The sequence below is a fragment of the Schistocerca americana genome, chromosome 4 (assembly GCF_021461395.2).
Source record: "Schistocerca americana isolate TAMUIC-IGC-003095 chromosome 4, iqSchAmer2.1, whole genome shotgun sequence".
Lineage (NCBI taxonomy): Eukaryota > Metazoa > Arthropoda > Insecta > Orthoptera > Acrididae > Schistocerca > Schistocerca americana.
This window is the reverse complement of record NC_060122.1, coordinates 245114371-245133750: the sequence shown is the minus strand read 5'-3', so window position 1 is coordinate 245133750 and position 19380 is coordinate 245114371. Positions and strand designations below refer to the sequence as shown.

Genomic DNA, 19380 nt, shown 5'->3' with positions numbered 1-19380 from the left:
CTGGTTGCCCAGATCCAAAGCTTTCAGTGTCTCAATGTGACAAAAGTACGAGTTGGGTCTCACATGATTGATGTTTTTGAAAACCATACTGGTTGGCATTGAGGAGGTAATTCTGTTCAAGATACCTCATTATGTTTGAGCTCAGAATATGTTATAAGATTCTACAACAAATTGATGTCAAGGGTATTGGATGGTAGTGTCATGTATCACTACTACTGCTGCTGCTACTACTACTACTACTACTACTACTACGCCTCTTCTTGTAGGCGGGTGTGACCTGAGCCTTTTTTGAATAACTGGGCATCGTTTTCTGTTCAAGGGATCAACGATAGATTATAGGGAGAAGAGGGACTAACTCAGATGCAGATTCAGAATAAATCTGACAGGAATTCCAGTGGGGTCTGGAGCTTTGTTCATTTTTAAAGATTTCAGCTGTTTCTCAACACCACTGACACTAATAGTTATTTCATTCATCTTTTCAGTGGTTGTTGTTGTTGTTGTTGTTGTTGTTGTGATGATCTTCAGTCCTGAGACTGGTTTGATACAGCTCTCCATGCTACCCTATCCTGTGCAAGTTTCTTCATCTCCCAGTACCTACTGCAACCTACATCCTTCTGAATCTGCTTAGTGTATTCATCTCTTGGTCACCCTCCACGCTGCCCTCCAATGCTAGATTTGAGATCCCTTGATGCCTCAGAACATGTCCTACCAACCGGTCTCTTCTTCTCGTCCTTTCAAGACACTGTCCATTCCGTTCAACTGCTCTCCCAAGTCCTTTGCTGTCTCTGACAGAATTACAATGTCATCGGCGAACCTCAACGTTTTTACTTCTTCTCCATGAATTTTAATACCTACTCCGAATTTGTCTTTTGTTTCCTTTACTGCTTGCTCAATATACAGATTGAATAACATCGGTGATAGGCTACAACCCTGTCTCACTCGCTTCCCAACAACTGCTTCCCTTTCATACCCCTCGACTCTTATAACTGCCATCTGGTTTCTGTACAAATTGTAAATAGCCTTCTGCTCCTTGTATTTTACCACTGCCACCTTTAGAATTTGAAAGAGAGTGTTCCAGTCAACATTGTCAAAAGCTTTCCCTAAGTCTACAAATGCTAGAAACGTAGGTTTGCCTTTCCTTAATCTTTCTTTTAAGATAAGTTGTAAGGTCAGTATTGCCTCACGTGTTCCAATATTTCTACGGAATCCAAACTGATCTTCCCCGATGTCTGCTTCTACCAGTTTTTCCATTCGTCTGTAAAGCATTCGTGTTAGTATTTTGCAGCTGTGTCTTATTAAACTGATAGTTCGGTAATTTTCACATCTGTCAACACCTGCTTTCTTTGGGATTGGAATTATTATATTCTTCTTGAAGTCTGTGGGTACTACGCCTGTCTCATACATCTTGCTACCAGATGGTAGAGTTTTGTCAGGACTGGCTCTCCCAAGGCTGTCAGTAGTTCTAATGGAATGTTGTCTACTCCCGGTGCCTTGTTTCGACTCAGGTCTTTCAGTGCTCTGTCAAACTCTTCACGCAGTATCTTATCTCCCATTTCCTCTTCATCTACATTCTCTTCCATTTCTATAATATTGTCCTCAAGTACATCGCCCTTGTATAGACCCTCTATATAATCCTTCCACCTTTCTGCTTTCCCTTCTTTGGTTAGAACTGGGTTTCCATCTGAGCTCTTGATATTCATACAAGTGGTTCTCTTTTCTCCAAAGGTCTCTTTAATTTTCCTGTAGGCAGTATCTATCTTACCCCTAGTGAGATAAGCCTCTACATCCTTACATTTGTCCTCCAGCCATCCCTGCTTAGCCATTTTGCACTTCCTGTCGATCTCATTTTTGAGACGTTTGTATTCCTTTTTGCCTGCTTCATTTACTGCATTTTTATATTTTCTCCTTTCATCAATTAAATTCAATATTTCTTCTGTTAACCAACGGTTTCTATAAGCCCTCGTCTTTTTACGTACATGATCCTCTGCTGCCTTCACTACTTCATCCCTCAGAGCTACCCATTCTTCTACTGTACTTCTTTCCCCCACTGCTGTCAATTGTTCCCTTATGCTCTCCCTGAAACTCTGTACAACCTCTGGTGCTTTCAGTTTATCCAGGTCCCATCTCCTTAAATTCCCACCTTTTTGCAGTTCCTTCAATTTTAATCTGCAGTTCATAACCAATAGATTGTGGTCAGAGTCCACATCTACCCCTGGAAATGTCTTACAATTTAAAACCTAGTTCCTAAATCTCTGTCTTACCATTATATAATCTATCTGATACCTTTTAGTATCTCCGGGATTCTTCCATGTATACAACCTTCTTTTATGATTCTTGAACCAAGTGTTAGCTATGATTAAGTTATGCTCTGTGCAAAATTCTACCAGACAGCTTCCTCTTTCATTTCTTACCCCCAATCCATATTCACCTACTATGTTTCCTTCTCTCCCTTTTCCTACACTCGAATTCCAGTCACCCATGACTATTAAATTTTTGTCTCCCGTCACTATCTGAATAATTTCTTTTATCTCATCATACATTTCGTCAATTTCTTCATCATCTGCAGAGCTAGTTGGCATATAAACTTGTACTACTGTAGTAGGCGTGGGCTTTGTGTCTATTTTGGCCACAATAATGCGTCCACTATGCTGTTTGCAGTAGCTTACCCGCACGCCCTTTTTTTTTTTTTTTTTTTTTAATTCGTTATTAAACCTACTCCTGCATTCACCTGACCAAAAGTCTCATTCCTCCTGCCACCGAACTTCACTAATTCCTACTATATCTAACTTTAACCTATCCATTTCCCTTTTTAAATTTTCTAACCTACCTGCTCGATTAAGGGACCTGACATTCCATGCTCCGATCCGTAGAACGCCAGTTTTCTTCCTCCTGATAACAACGTCCTCTTGAGTAGTCCCCACCTGGAGATCCGAATGGGGGACTATTTTACCTCTGGAATATTTTACCCAAGACAATGCCATCATCATTTAACCATACAGTATCAGTGGTATGATGGTTAAATTGGGGCAGTTCCCCTGGGTTTTCCCTTGTAAAGGAACATTTGAAAATGGGATTAGACATTTCAGCTGTATCTTTGCTACTTTCAGTTTCAGTTCCTGTCTCATTTTCTAGGGACTGGACATTGACTATGGCCACTAACAACCTTTACATACTACCAGAATTTCTTTGGGTTTTGTGCAATGTCATTTGACAATGTTCTGCTACGTTACTCATTGTGAAGGCATCACCCATTGCTATCTTGACAGTGAAACACATTTCATTCAGCATCTCTCTATCTGTAACCTAACCTTTTACACATGTTATGCAGTAACCTCAGTTTCTTTAGAAGATTATTTATGGTGAGTGTATGCCATGGAGGTTTCCTCCCATTACAAATTGTTCTACTGAGTACATATCTATCCAGTGCATGGTAAACTATTCTTTTAAACTTGAGTAAGAGTTCTTCTTACATGCTCCTAACCTGTGCTGGAAGTTCCTGGTTCCTCATTGAGACATGACATTACTGATTTTTTTTTTTATTTAGTTTACTAAACATATATATCTTTCTGCTTGTTTTATTAGTCCTTCGTACTTTGGTAATCATTGTTGCCACAACCATATCATGGTCACTGATACCAGTTTGGATGTGGACATCCTCAAAATGGTAATGCCTGTTTGTTGCCGTTAGATCCAATATACACTGAAGGGCCAAAGAAACTGTTAAACTTGCCTAATATTTCATAGGGCCCCCGCGAGCACGCAGAAGTTCTGCAACATGACATGGATGGACTTGACTAATGTCTGGGATAGTGCTGGAGGGAACTGACACCATGAATCCTGTAGGGCTGTCCATAAACCCATAAGAGTATGAGGGAGTGGAGATATCTTCTGAACAGCAAGTAGCAAGGCATCCCAGATTTGCTCAATTATGTTCATTTCTGGGAAGTTTGGTGGCCAGCAGAAGTGTTTAAACTCAGAAGAGTGTTCCTGAAGCCACATAGCAATTCTGGATATGTAAGGTGTCACATTGTCCTGCTGCAATTGCCCAAGTCTGTCGGAATGAACAATGAACATGACAGGTCACCTGTCAGAGTTGTATCTAGACATTTCAAAGGTCTCATATCACTCAAACTGCACATGCCCCACACCATTACAGAGCCTCCACCAACTTGAATAGTCCCCTGCTGACTTTCTGGGTCCATGGATTCATGAGGTTGTTTCCATACCTGTGCACGCCCATACCCTCGATACAATTTGAAATGAGACTCGTCCGACCAGGTAACACGTTTTCAGTCAGCAACAGTCCAATGTCAATGTTGACGGGCCCAGGCAAGGTGTAAAGCTTTGTATCATGCAGTCATAAAGGGTACACGAATGGGCCTTCAGCCTCGAAAGCCAATATTCATGATGTTTTGTTGAATGGCTCACACGCTGACACTTATTGATCGCCCAGCATTGAAATCTGCAGCAATTTGCAGAAGGGTTGCAGTTCTGTCATGCTGAATGATTCTCTTCAGTCATTGTTTGTCCCATTCTTGCAGGATCTTTTTCCGGATGCAGCGATGTTGGAGATGTGATGTTTTACCGGATTCCTGATATTCATGGTACACTCATGAAATGGTCGTACGGGAACGCTACCTCAGAGATGCTGTGTTCCATCACTCATGTGCTAACTATACGACCATGTACAAACTCACTTAAATCTTGATAACCTGTGGTAACAGCAGTTACTGATCTAACAACTGTGCCAGACATTTTTTTGTCTTGTATAGGCATTTCTGACCATAGCACCGTATTCTGCCTGTTCACATGTATCTGTATTTGAATACGCATGCCTGTATCAGTTTCTTTGGTGCTTCAGTATATTTACGTCATGGGTGGGGTTTGTAACTATCTGTTCTAGTTAGTTTTCAGAGAACCACTAACAAAATTGTAATTTTTCCAATTAATTGTTGGCTGATTTAAGTGTCCACCAATGATTACAGTATGTTTGGGGAACTTACGTTCAACTGAACCAAGGTTTTCTCTAAGTTTTTGGTTACATCAGGAGGCTCCAATTATCATTTTATGCACACCTATGATACTGATTCTTGCCCAACCAATCTCACATGCAGCTTCAATTTCTATCTCTGTGGATTTAAGTTTTTTGTCTGTGACACACGCCACCTCCATTTCCCATTTGTTTAGCCTTGGGTACACACTTAAATTTTCTCCAAAAATCTCACTGGTGTCAATTTTGGTTTAATACTCTCATCTATGGGAGGCATTTCTTTCGATCTTACATGGATACTTCTGAATTTCCTATAGCTATTGTTATCTGGAATGGATGGAGATGTGCCTAATATGAAAAATCCTTGTGTGCAGCCCACATACAGCCTCTATATGCAGAACCTCACCTATTTAGGGGAACCTTACAGTTCTCAAGCCTATGGCACAAGTCAAGGAAGTTGCTGCCTACCTTGGTCACAGAACTTTCAAAGTCTTTGGTTCAGTCCTTCCACTCAATTCAGAACCAAATGGCCACAATCACTTTTGAGGACAATGTTGCAAATTGTGGGCTTAACTGAAACTCCATGCGCAAGCCTGGTCTTCTCAACCTTCTCTGCCAGTTGCTGGAATGGCCCGGGAATGACTTCGGAGCCCAGACGACAGGCATCATTTGTTTCAACATATGCCACAATCTGCAGTTGGTTGCACACTGTTCCCTCAATGGGTGCTGGAAAACCCTCTTCAACATGTTGTATGAGGTCCCCAGTTTCAGTGGAAGACAGCACCTCAAACTAGTTAGTTAAGGGGGATTAGTACAACATCCTGAGTCTGTGCAAAAGTGGCATTGGTGTGCATTGTATCTTTGTCCTTGCACACGAGTGACTGCTGTTGGTCATAATCAGTTGTTTGACATCCACTGCTGGAAAAAGCTACCTCCAATGTCGCCCTCCTCTACACGATAGGACAAACTGTGGTTGGAGTTATGACAGTTAACATTATTTGACAGATAGCAGCTTCAAAGATATTACATTTTGACTCAATTGTAAGCAAAAAATGCTTTCACACAAAGTATTTATCACCTATTTGTTACACTGGACTCGCATTCGGGAGGACGACGGTTCAATCCCGTCTCCAGCCATCCTGATTTAGGTTTTCCGTGATTTCCCTAAATCGTTTCAGGCAAATGCCGGGATGGTTCCTTTGAAAGGGCACGGCCGATTTCCTTCCCAATCCTTCCCTAACCTGAGCTTGCGCTCCGTCTCTAATGACCTCGTTGTCGACGGGACGTTAAACACTAACCTAACCTAACCTAACCTATTTGTTGATGTGCAGTGTAATTTTTGTCAATCGGTCTGCCTATGCTTGCAGACCATGTATATATCTTATGTGAATTTGGGAGGGACAGAGGAGCAGAAAACGTACATGCCTTTCCCTACTCCTGCTCTCCCCTCCCCAAGACTTTGAAGTGGGGGTGCACAAGTGCCCCTTCTGTCCCCCCATGGTGATATGCTGTTGCACTGGTATCATCATTAGTCATCATTTATATTAAATTACAACCTATATGGAAATAACAGTAATGAAGTGGAGTGGCATACCCATCCCAGGAAATGTACGTATCAACTGTTTCAGTTTTCTGTAACGGAACAAGGACTTCCATGTTAATTGCTTTAAAGCACAAACTGCACTTCAGAAGGCCCATGACTTGCCACCACATCTGCTTGATGGCTGCCTGCTGACCCTCAATTTTGTGAGCTTCAAGACTGCTGACCATCAATTCCACAAGCTACCAAACTGCTTCACAAACTCAAAGATGCAGGCCGTTGGGCCAATCGACGTCCAGAGAAGAATGTGGGTACTTAGAGTAGCCATTTCCTGTTAACCCTCCAGACCACCACCCACCTATCTGGATTAAGGGAAGATTTCCTTATCATATCCAGGTTGAGGAATAACCCCCGTCTCCCGGGAAACAGAAAACTAGAACTGCTGCTCACTGTAGCGACCAGCACTAACCAACGGGAGTAATCTGAAATAATGTGTTACCTCATGTTCTGATCCCTCAACTTTACCCCTTTTTCTGTTAGGGACCCTCTGAAATTAATTTTTTGCGTCTATAAATTCTTTATTTTATAATGTAACATTGAATCAAATTTGGTATTTCTTTTCAGGGAGCTTCAATTCACTATACTACATGGGAATCAGCTGTTCACGGAGTAGCCAATTATGGAGAACTTCGACCTCTACGGCAGAAGCTTTTTCCTAACAGATTACCAAGGTTCTCTCCAAGAATGAAACGCCGGTAACTATTTATATAAATTTTTCATAAAAGATTTCATTGTATTGCCTTTGGTTTTATACTTTCGAAATTTTTTCTTCTTGTAGGGTGCTGCCACACAAACAGACTGGTGTCAATGGTTGGTGCTTACCATTCCCTGGAAGTGATCGCACTGTTGTCTACCGTTCCCAGAGACATTTTTATGAGCATGATAAGAAATGCCCTATACAGTTCGAAGCATATGCTGTATTTCCATCGTTAATAGTTTCATTTCTTGTGATAATGATGGCTTTCGTATTTGGTATTTTGACCAGATTCAAGCTTGGTGTCAAATTACTGCTTGATGTAAGTATTCATCTAATAAAGTCAATGAGACTTTCGCATAATGACACCTTTAATTGCTGCTGTTTCTGGGTATTAGAAAGTTAGTGGAACAAACCCTGAAGAACTTGCCATATCACAGTTATCAACTGCCCTTGTCTGCAATCATATAAGTGTGTGGTACTGTGTCTTTAATTTGTTTTCATGTACATGATAGAAAGTAGAGCAGACAAAATCTGAAGCTAAATTGGAATATCATGTTTCAGTTGGCAAGGTACTAATGAAGATATTGTGCCCTCATTTTCCTCGTCCTTCACAAATCTCACCTGTTCAAAAAAATATGACACAATAAAATCATTTTAAGGTCATTTGTAGCTGAATTTCTGTGAATAATTAGCAGCTTCAGCTAATTCCTTAATAGACTAAAACTATTTGCCTCATGCGAACTCAAATCTTTGTGCAACATGAAAAAATTTCAATCTCCAGTACCTCTCAGTCTGCAGCTTGTGATCTCGCAGTTGCATTCTCACTCCCCGAGCACAGGGTCCCGGGTTCAATTCCCGGCGGGGTCAGGAATTTTCACCTGCCTCGAGATGACTGGTTGTTTGTGTTGTCCTCATCATTTCATCATCATTCATGAAAGTGGCAAGTTTGGACTGAGCAAAGGTTGGGAATTTGTACCGGTGCTGATAACTGCGCAATTGAGTGCCCCAAACACCAATCATCATCATCATCATCATCATCATCATCATCATCATCATCGTCATCCAGTACCTCTCTTTTACACTTGACGTTGTTACATTATATGCAAGACCCATTTTATAAAGAGATTTCATTGCACTGTTCAGTTTATTTTCTAATTTTTTTTTTAGGACGGTGCCATCTGTATTCACTTCCTATTTGTGTTTGAAATGTATTGTGAAGGTACATAAATTCTTACTTCTGGATTATTAATTTTCATGTCTACACGTAGTCTGAGGCAAATTATGAGAGTTTTATTTGTGGGTGGCAAGTTGTTTCCACTGTCAGAAAAGTGAGTTATATGCAACTTCATCAGGAAAATTTTCATTTGCTCCTTCTTACTTTCCTTCTGCATATTACGTAGGCCCTAACAACCCTGCTTAGTAATAATTGTCTGGTTTACTATGTGTTTTATCACATCAATCACTATTCTTCCAGAGATTGTGGATGCTGAGCTACATTCTTTGCTGTATGCCTGCTTATTGTGTATCAAGGTAAAATTTTATTGCATCATAGAACCAGTTCATACAATGCCAGTGATTCTCTGGATGCTTCCAGATGTTCTTCATAATAGTCAGACATATTGATGCATTACTTCTTGGCTTTCTGAAGTTTCACTAGTGGTCATCCACTTGAGGAATCTGTTATGCTCTAAAATTATTTCATCTGAACATGCATATCACAGCACCTAATTAAATGTTGAGAGTCGCTTTATTTGCAATGGAACACACAAAATTTATGTAAATAATAGGCTGTAAGATGAAAATAACAAGAGCATATGCACACAAAAGTCCTGTTCCAGATAGCTAAGTATTAAGAGTGTGAGTGAATATGAGATAACAAACAGCTATCAAATGTGCTACAGGTAAGGAAGTTCTCAGTAAGTATGTAAGGAAGTGAGAGGATATACATGGAAAATTGAACACCAATTGGGTATCACTTCTGTTAGAAATTACTGTTCTCACTTCCTAGAGGATAAGCAGGAGTAGAAGAAGAAAGACTCTTTGCTCAACACATAACAAATAATGAAAGGATTGCGCTCTCTGAAACACGGACTTGTATAAAATTGTAACTTATAGTTACGAAGGGAAATAAAAAGAGAGTAAAGTATAAGATGGACTGTGTGTGTAGTAATCTGATCATTAAAGTGCTTTACTGAAAAATCTGAAAGTAAATAATGTGTAAAAATTATGGAATTTGTGAATGTATAGTTAATATTAATTTAAAATGTTTGTTTGGTCAGTAAATAGTTCTGATAGGTAAATTACCGGTGTGTGTGTGTGTGTGTGTGTGTGTGTGTGTGTGTGTGTGTGTGTGTGTGTGTGTGTGTGTGTGTGTGTGTCGGGGGGGGGGGGGGGGGGGGTGGTCATGTCTATTTTTAGCAAAGGCCTGGTTGGCCGAAAGATTATTTTGTGATAGTCTCTTTGTTGTTCCTATCTGCAACTCGGCATCATCTTCACTATATGGCGAATAGCAACTATCCTTTTCATAACATTGTTACATTCCATCCTCAATTTTTAAGGCTCTAGATTTTTGTTTCAGCCACTTGATAGTAATGAACAATGTTAATAATGAAATGGCAAAGAGTCTGCTATGTGTAACAAGAATATATAATGTTTCAGCCATGTAAGATATTCTGAAGGGATACAAAACACTTCATAATTTAGTGGGAAAGCAACTTCCTATGCCAGCAGCACATGTGAATAGTGTCAAATGTCTTATGGTGTGCTGACAGCAGTTTATGTTCAAATTAAGACTCCAGATGGCTTTTTTTCACACTACAGTGAAATAGTGATTGATCAGCAACATAATATCTCAGAACAGAACTTTAAATTATGCTAATGCTTCTTTTCCCCCAAAAGCTTTATCTATGTATGGTTGCAAAGTTTTTTTATTTGATTTGATTAGATTTAATGGATTTAATATAAATCATGTCTTTCTTTCAATAATTTGTCTATAAATATACTGTAACCAATGGGCATATTTTCAACATAATACTGAAAAACAAAGAAATAAGACAAATTATGGTCACATGTTACTTCAAAGATAAGGTGTCAGTAACTGGCACCAAAATGGCAGAAAATAACACTAAAATTGTTAAAAAAAACACTAAATCAAACAATGGAAAATCCAGGATGGAATGTAACAATACAAGAGAAGGAAAGTTGCTACTCACCATATAGCGAAGATGCTGAGCCGCGATAAGCACAATAAAAAGATTGATTGTGTGAATCTTTTTATTGTGCCTATTGCGGCTCAGCATGTCCGCTATATGGTGAGTAGCAACTTTCCTTCTCTCCATTGTTAAAAAACACTAAAATTGTTAAAAAATGCCAAAATTGGCAATTAAATAAAATAATATTTTCTGTCCTTTCTTCTCAGAAGCAACATATGTATGTAGTATGCTGTCGCAACAGACAAGGAAAAAGTTTTTCTTTGAGACCTTAACCTTTGAGTCGTAAATAATTGTATTTCTTCAATATGACAGTTTCTGGCTATGCTAAACATAACTACTGGCAAGTCAGTTTGTAATTCTGTAGTGAAGTGTAATGTGACAGAACCTCCACAGTACAATGTTGATCAAGCCTACAACACTTTTATCACCAGAGGCTATTGAAGTCCCCCACCCCGGAGCAGGGGATAGGGGAAGGGGGGTGGTGGGAAGGAAAGAAGAAAAACCTGACAGTCTTGCATATTCTCCATTTGCAGATTATATTGTGAGCTGCACCTACTAGTCCATATCGAAATGTGCAGTTTGGAGTGTCAGTATATAATCTTTATCGCATAGAAGGCTTTGGACTTTTAACTCTATTGTTCCTGAGATCACGATATCATGATATTTTTTAAATGACTGTTGTGTGCACCAACATGAAAGAATATACAGTCATATTGTATGGTGTACATGAAAGGGTTTTCATAGCAACCAAGTCATTCTGGTTATGGGCCGATCGTCATCAGGTACTGATATTAACATGATGGTTGGTTTGGAAATTAATCGTGTACCACAGACATAAAATTCTGTGGAGAATGTGCAGTCATTTTCCATTAAATAAGCATTACTACCTTGACTGAAAATGTATCTGCAAGAATGGGATGTCGCGCAAAAATAAGCAAAGGACCCATCCCATACTGGATTCCACTACATGAGACGTACTTATGGGTGAACATGAAGTGCTAGACACTTCAGTCAGATAATGTTTGTCAAATTGGAAGTGTACATTAGGTGTAGGATGTCATATGCTGTATTTTAAGTGTGTGTCAGTCTTCTATATTTAAACTTTCCTTGGTTGTTATTGTTATTAACTTAGGTGAAACAATATACACTTTGTAACATAGTTTCCGTTACGAAGTTTGGTCTATGGCTATACAAGGCTCCCAAAAAATACAAAAACTCAAGATCATTCAGTGCGAAAATGACCGGAAAGAAATCTAACTCTAACTTCCTAACCAGCCAAATATGTTTCATTGAACTCTTTGGTAACCAATCTTCTATTTCGGTTATGTGATGAACATACATTCTCTCTGTGTCAAAAACACTGTTTTTTGCATGCGGATATTTCTGTTTACTGCCTGATTAAATTTCATTAAGTCTCTAAGGAGGAGGTACATACTCAAAAGTGTACTTATCCAACATCCACAGGAGGAAAACTTCATGTTCGGAAGAGAGAGGAAAAAAAAACCATGGAAACTTTACTTAAAAAATTATGAGTAGTTTCATAATGTTAGTTACATCTTGAGGTGAAGTCCTGAATACAAAGAAACCATGAAATAATACCAGGAAGTGACAACTGTGGATTAAAAAAGTTAGATCATTGTCAGAAATGGCTGAAGGCAAGTAATACAAAATGTGACAATCGGTACTTACAGTTACCCATGATGCTGGAGTAGAGTTGCTGTTAAACTTTACCCAATTCCTAGAATTTAATTCAATTCTAAAAACAGTGTCACAACCCACAACAGGCTAATGTAGACAGGGGCCCAATAGCTGGAACCTAAAAAGGAATACAAATGAACTATTATAGTACGGTACAGTGGAGGAAATGGAAGAAAACAGAGGAAACCATATCGTGTACTAGTGTATCAGTGAGTACAGGACAGTAGTGAGTACAGGGCAACACCACAGCTGACTGCAAACTAATGCAGAAACTTATGATGGGCCACTAGACACGTGGTGCATGCGCAGAAGAGATAAGACTGACTCAGTGTGAGAAAAATATAAGGAATCAGGTGCACACAGGATTATAAAGGCAAATACTTGCAATAGAAAATATGAAGTAGATCCTCTGAAAAGACCCATACGGGGGGGACAAAGGAAGTGGCAGTGCACAAACAGGTAAATAGTTTGGGTTATCCACTGAGATAGTCAAAATTATCCAAGATCTATTTATGTTTCATTTCATCTTGGTATTGAGAGTATGACTAGGAGATTGCTTGAAGGCATGCTAAATCTCTTTCTAGAACATTTAGAACATTGCCCTTAAATTCCCTATGTAACACTGAATGGGTGGATGAAATACTAGGAACAGTCACCCGTCTCAGAAAAATGGGTACCTAAAGCTAAGTTAGAGCCTGAGCCAGATGAATGTTTCCCTAAATCTGACCCATCTGGCCGATATATTTGTACAGGCAGTCATTATGCGTGATTCTGTAAACCCCCAGAGACTAAAAAGTATCATCCCTCATTTTGTCACCATGTCTGAATCTCTGGCTGTTATTCCTAGGAATGAAATGTGCTGGGACAATCTTGAGTCGAAAGCAGTTTCTCAGCATGAGATGAAATCCTACCATAGTATGGAACTCTTAAGATACAAAACCATCTGAAGGGTACATGTACTTAATGGAACTATTGTAATTAGACACTCTTGCCAGTCCAAGGATGGAGTTGAGAAACCTTTAAGTTTCTTAAGAATGCTTGTATTAGTATCCTATACAAAGTCATTTCCTGATATTATTTCACAGTTTGTTTCTATTCAGGTTTTAGGCTGATAATGTAACAAACATTACAAAAGATGTCATGCTTTTTAAATAAAGTAACCATTCAGCTGCAGGGCTGTTTTTTACTCAACAGAAAGTGTATTGATAAAAGTGAAACTATGAAATTTGAATGATAAACAAAAATGCTGCAATTATGTAGAAAAAAAGTGAAGCACCAGAACCAAATTAAAATAAATGCAAACAATGAATATTGAGTTAAACAAGTCATCTTCCTCCAAATATAACCAAAGTGAGGGGAGAACAATATGTAGTAGTATCTTGAAGTAAGAAAAACAATATCAGGGTGCAATTTTAGTGAAAATTTTTGTCACTGCTGTGAAATTTAATTTTATCATAAATGTAAATATGTTCTAGGCTCCGGATTTTTGATTACTGCTAATATTATCACATTATTTACTTTTATAAAATGGTTATTTCACACAACTACATTTAAACTCAGTGTTTGTACTTTGTTTCTAGTACCCAAAAGTATTTTCGTGTGGTTTTGTAAGTCACGAAGGCCCAACTGAAGAGATGATGAAAAATACTCATTTCAAATTTACACTTTTTGCTGAAGGATGGAAGGAAAAATTATCAGAGCCAACAGATCAACATGCAACGCCCATGAATAAGAAAGTAACTGCCCAGGTACAGTAATGTAGCACTGTTGTTTACAGTAAGAAAAGTTCTGACAGAAAAAGAGCGCACGCGCACCTTTATTCTTTAAATTGTTCATTGTTTATATCCTGTCAGGACTTTCTAGTGTCATATGAATGTGCTGTATCATTGTTTTTAGTGTAAAAATATGATAACCAGTTTCATTTAAATATTTGTTTGAAAAGAATGGAATTCTGTTAAGATTTAATCAATAACTGCCTAAAAACTTTTGTGTTTATTTATTTATTTATTTATTTCGTGTTCTGGTGATCCGTTTTGCAAATATATCACAGGTTTGTTGCAGTTACCTTCTATGGCATTATGTAAACAGTGCCAATCAGTTATAAATTAAAGTATCTTCAACTTAAATTTTATTATGGAAAATAAATATTATAGAAATAAATCTATAATGGAAAAATATTTACGTTTACAAAAGTAAATGGACATGCCCACAAATAAGGATTTGGGAATGCATCTGATTCTTAAAAGTACATGGATACTAGACTTCGTCATTCAGGAACCCTTTTGTAGCATAAAATGACCCTTAAGAATCCACTAAACACTTAATTTTATGAAGGACCAGGGGCATTAGCAGTTTTAATGCTGCTGAAATGGGGGCCCCCTTGTGAAACATACTAAGATTTGCATGCTTGTAATTGATAACATATTTTCTTTTAGTATCATGGCTGATACACCCTATTACCTTCAAAAAGGGGGTTTCCTCCCCTATGAACCACACCAGGGAGAATATTTAATACGCAGTGGATGTGAGGATTTAAAGTTCCGTAGAAAGATTTTTGCACATGGCTGTAGAGTAGACTCCACTCAGGATCCTTATTGCTCATTTCTGTGCATATAGCACTTTTCTAGCTGATGGTTGATTTCCCCAAAATGATTCCATGTGCTATAATAGCATGACAGTAACCATAAGAAGCTGATTCAATAGTTCCCAGCTGGCCGGGGTGGCCGAGCCATTCTAGGCACTACAGTCTGGAACCGTGCGACCGCTACGGTCGCAGGTTCGAATCCTGCCTCGGGTATGGATGTGTGTGATGTCCTTAGGTTAGTTAGGTTTAAGTAATTCTAAGTTCTAGGGGATTGATGACCTCTGATGTTAAGTCCCATAGTGCTCAGAGCCATTTGAACCACATTTTCACGGGATCAAATTATGCACAAACTGGAAGTTACAGGACGCAGTCTTTTTACACAGATCCAGGATTTGGTTTGTTCCTTCATCTTTAAACTGAACAATGTAGTGGCTTTCAGAGTATGTATGCAGGTGTAAAAAATTTATTTTTATGTGATTGACAGAGACCAGTTTTAGTAAACCAGTTCACAATGTTCCTAAAAACCATATTAGCTGGCACCTCAAGTTTGTGTAATAATTATCAATTACTAGCATAGTCTCACCATTAAAAATGATGAATTTACAATAGTCTTTACAGAGAGGTGCATCATTAATGAAAATAGTAAAAGCCAATGGATCCAGGACTGAGCTCTGTGATGTGATATGACATTATTTCACTCCGGTATCGAAATAAGTTTTAGAATGTCCAGTGCAGCTTTCTGCTAGAAAGGTAGAAATAAAGGCATTTCCATGCTGCTCCAATTATACCAAAGTATGTACCATTGTGTAAAAGTATTTAGTCACTTGACACAGACTTTCGTCTCCAAAACATTGACAGAAAATGCAAATATCACACATTCTTTTGATAGCCGTTTCTGAAATTCTAAATTATTTTCGCTGATGACACTGTAGTTACTAAGGTGCTTCACAATTGTGCCATGCATTAGTCTCTGAAACCTCGGAAAAACTTAACAGTAGTGAGATTGGCCAATAGTTAGCAGTATCTGCCTTATCTCTCTCTCCTTAAACAATAATTTTTGCAACTGTATACTTAATCGTTTCAGGAAGTATTCCTTGCTTAAGTGAGGCATTGAAAATATGACAAAGGATTTTACTTACATGGTTGTAGCAGTAGTTTAATAATTTACTATATAGGGTGGTCCATTGATAGTGATCATGCCAAATATCTCACGAAATAAGCATCAAACGAAAAAACTACAAAGAACGAAACTCGTCTAGCTTGAAGGGAGAAACCAGATGGCGCTATGGTTGGCCCGCTAGATGTCACTGCCATAGGTCAAACAGATATCAACTCAGTTTTTTTTTTAAAATAGGAACCCCCATTTTTTATTACATATTCATGTACTACGTAAAGAGAATGTTTTAGTTGAACCACTTTTTTCACTTTGTGATAGATGGCGCTGTAATAGTCACAAACATATATAAGTACGTGGTATCACGTAACATTCCGCCAGTGCGTACGGTATTTGCTTCGTGATACATTACCTGTGTTAAAATGGACTGTTTACCAATTGCAGAAAAGGTCGATACCGTGTTAATGTTTGGCTATTGTGGTCAAAATGCCCAACGGGCATGTGCTATGTATGCTGTTTGTTATCCTGGATGACACCATCCAAGTATCCAGACCGTTTGCTGTATAGTTAAGTTATTTAAGGAAACAGGAAGTGTTCAGCCACCTGTGAAACATCAACCACGACCTGCAACAAATGATGATGCCCAAGTAGGTGTTTTAGCTGCTGTCGCGGCTAATCCGCACATCAGTAGCAGACAAATTGCACGAGAATCGAGAATCTCAAAAACGTCAGTGTTGAGAATGCTACATAAAAATAGATTGCACCTTTTCTATGCACCAGGAATTGCATGGTGGCGACTTTGAACATCGTGTACAGTTCTGCCACTGGGTGCAAGAGAAAATACGGGACGATGACAGTTTTTTTGCACGCGTTCTGTTTAGCGACGAAGCGTCATTCACCAACAGCAGTAATATAAATCGGCATGATATGCATTATTGGGCAACGGAAAATCCACAATGGCTACGACAAGCGAAACATAAGCGACCTTGGTGGTTTAATGTATGGTGCGGCATTATGGGAGGAAGGATAATTGGCCTCCATTTTATCAATGGCAATCTAAATGGTGCAATGTATTCTGATTTCCTACATAATGTGATTTCCTACGTAATGTTCTACCAATGTTACTACAAGATGTTTCACTGCATGACAGAAAGGCGATGTACTTCCAACATCATGGATGTCCGGCACATAGATCGCGTGCGGTTGAAGTGGTATTGAATAGCATATTTCTTGACTGGTGGATTGGTCGTCAAAGCACCATACCATGGCCCGCATGTTCACCGGATCTGACGTCCCCAGATTTCTTTCTGTTGAAGGATATTTGCTATCGTGATCCACCAACAACGCCTGTCAATATGCTTCAGTGCATTGTCAGTGCATGTACGAACATTACGGAAGGCGAACTACTCACTGTTGAGAGTAATGTCGTTACACGTATTGCCAAATGCATTGAGGTTGACGGACATCATTTTGAGCATTTATTGCATTAATGTGGTATTTACTGGTAATCATGCTGTAACAGCATGCATTCTCAGAAATGATAAGTTCACAAAGGTATATGTATCACATTGGAACAACCAAAATAAAATGTTCAAACGTACCTACGTTCTGTATTTTAATTTAAAAAACCTACCTGTTACCAACTGTTCGTCTAAAATTGTGAGCTATATGTTTGTGTCTATTTCAGCGCCATCTATCACAAAGCGAAAAAAGTGGTCCAACTAAAGCATTCATATTTCTTTACATACTACACGAATATGTAAAAAAGAAGGTTCTTATTTAAAAAATCGCAGTTGATATCCATTTGACCTATGGCAAAGCCATCTAGTGGGCCAACCATAGCGCCATCTGGTTTCCCCCTTCAAGCTAGACAAGTTTCGTTCTTTGTAGTTTTTTCATTTGACACTTATTTCGTGAGATATTTGGTCCGGTCACGATCAATGGCCTACCCTGTACAAGTTGTCAGGTTTGGTACAGTTATTATTTTTCAGGTATTTAATGATTCTTTAAATTTCCTTTATAGTTGACTGTTCTTACTATGATCTGTTGTACTGTACTAAGTACACTGGTTTATAGAAAATTCGTGGCTTGATTTATGTAGCCTTGCAATCTATTTGTAATGTCACTGTTAAAAAATGTTTGCTGAATATATCAGCTACTGTTTTTGTATAAAAAGTTGAACCTCATTTTTTAACACATTTTTATTTGGTTGATTTCTTGTCTGTGTGCAGTTCAAATTTTGCAGATAATTTTAAATTAATTTCCTGATGAGCTAGAGACTTGATATTTGAAATATATCTCAGAACTGGATGATAGTGCAATATCAACTCGTTTTCTTGCCTGTCTGATCCACTTAGTTCCTACAGGGGTGAGATGGGGGATGAAAAGAATTGGCAACATTGCTCTGCAGGACTGGCTTGCTGTGTGGGTAGTATTGGAATGCATTCCAGACATTTTCTGTGTGTTAGGCTTTTGCTCTTGGATCACTCGCTTGAACATTGTTATTCTGTTGTACCATCTCCATTGTCCATTTTCCTCCTGTTCCCACTTGGCTAAATGCTGTTGACAGCCTCTGGCCAGTTAGTCAGTCTCTGCTGGTTCTTTAAGTTTTTCCCAATCCTTGTCAATTTCTGGTCACAATATAATAATAATATTAATAGTGCATTAGTGACCATTTTTATGTCTGTGGTTGAGGAGAAGGCACCTCATGCAAGCTTCATTTAGAGAAGGAGAGGCAAGAACAACAAGGGAATCTTCAGCAGGAACCAGAAGCAAATAAATCCCCAAGATTAGCCAAATGGTGTAGGTGAGCTAAAGGAAGTTTCTTGACTTCTTAGTGATGCACTTAGTCATGCTCAAATAAGACCAACTGAGACTACTGAAGCACCTATATCTCAGCTGGAATGAGGTATATTGAGACACTCTGAATTACAAGCTAGACAGACAAGTCAGGGATGTGAACAAGACTATGAAGTCAATGTGAGGTGTATGCTCAACGGGAAGCTGTTGAGGCAGACTTTCACTCTACCATAAACAGGTTTTGTGACAAGATCTTTGCTATATGCCAGAAAAAATGTTGCCCTAATTAGGTAGTGAAATAATGTCTGTCTGCACCAAAGTCATACTTAACACTGAAACTTGCCACTACAATTTATTTGCTTGTTTGCCATTGAAGGAAGAAACACTTGAAGAGCTCAAAGATGCGCATTAGAGTATCTAGCTACCAGGTGATATTCCTGATGAAATCGCAGTACTAACTGAACCAGGATGGCATTTGTTTCAACATTCCATTCCATACATCAAAGCAGTCAAATTTTCAGCCATATATACTAAATTCAGTTTCAAAGGAAAAGCAATATTCTCAAACTCTTCCATAAACAAATAGGCAATAATAGGTGATAATGGGCTTCCCATCACAACTCAGCCTGTGTGATCATAGTACTAGTCATTGAGTAAAAAGTAAGTGGAAGTCAACATGTGTCACA

At 38.7% G+C, this 19380-nt stretch overlaps 1 protein-coding gene across 1 annotated transcript in view; it reads left to right on the top strand.

Annotated features, from left to right (window-relative positions):
• LOC124612603 (saccharopine dehydrogenase-like oxidoreductase) overlaps positions 1 to 19380 on the top strand; it is a 78393-nt gene that overhangs the window by 46204 nt on the left and 12809 nt on the right. Inside the window, exons 6-8 of the mRNA XM_047140893.1 lie at positions 7155 to 7285; positions 7369 to 7606; positions 13778 to 13945. Of these exons, the coding sequence (XP_046996849.1) occupies positions 7155 to 7285; positions 7369 to 7606; positions 13778 to 13945 (537 nt within the window). The remainder of the gene's footprint in view (positions 1 to 7154; positions 7286 to 7368; positions 7607 to 13777; positions 13946 to 19380) is intronic.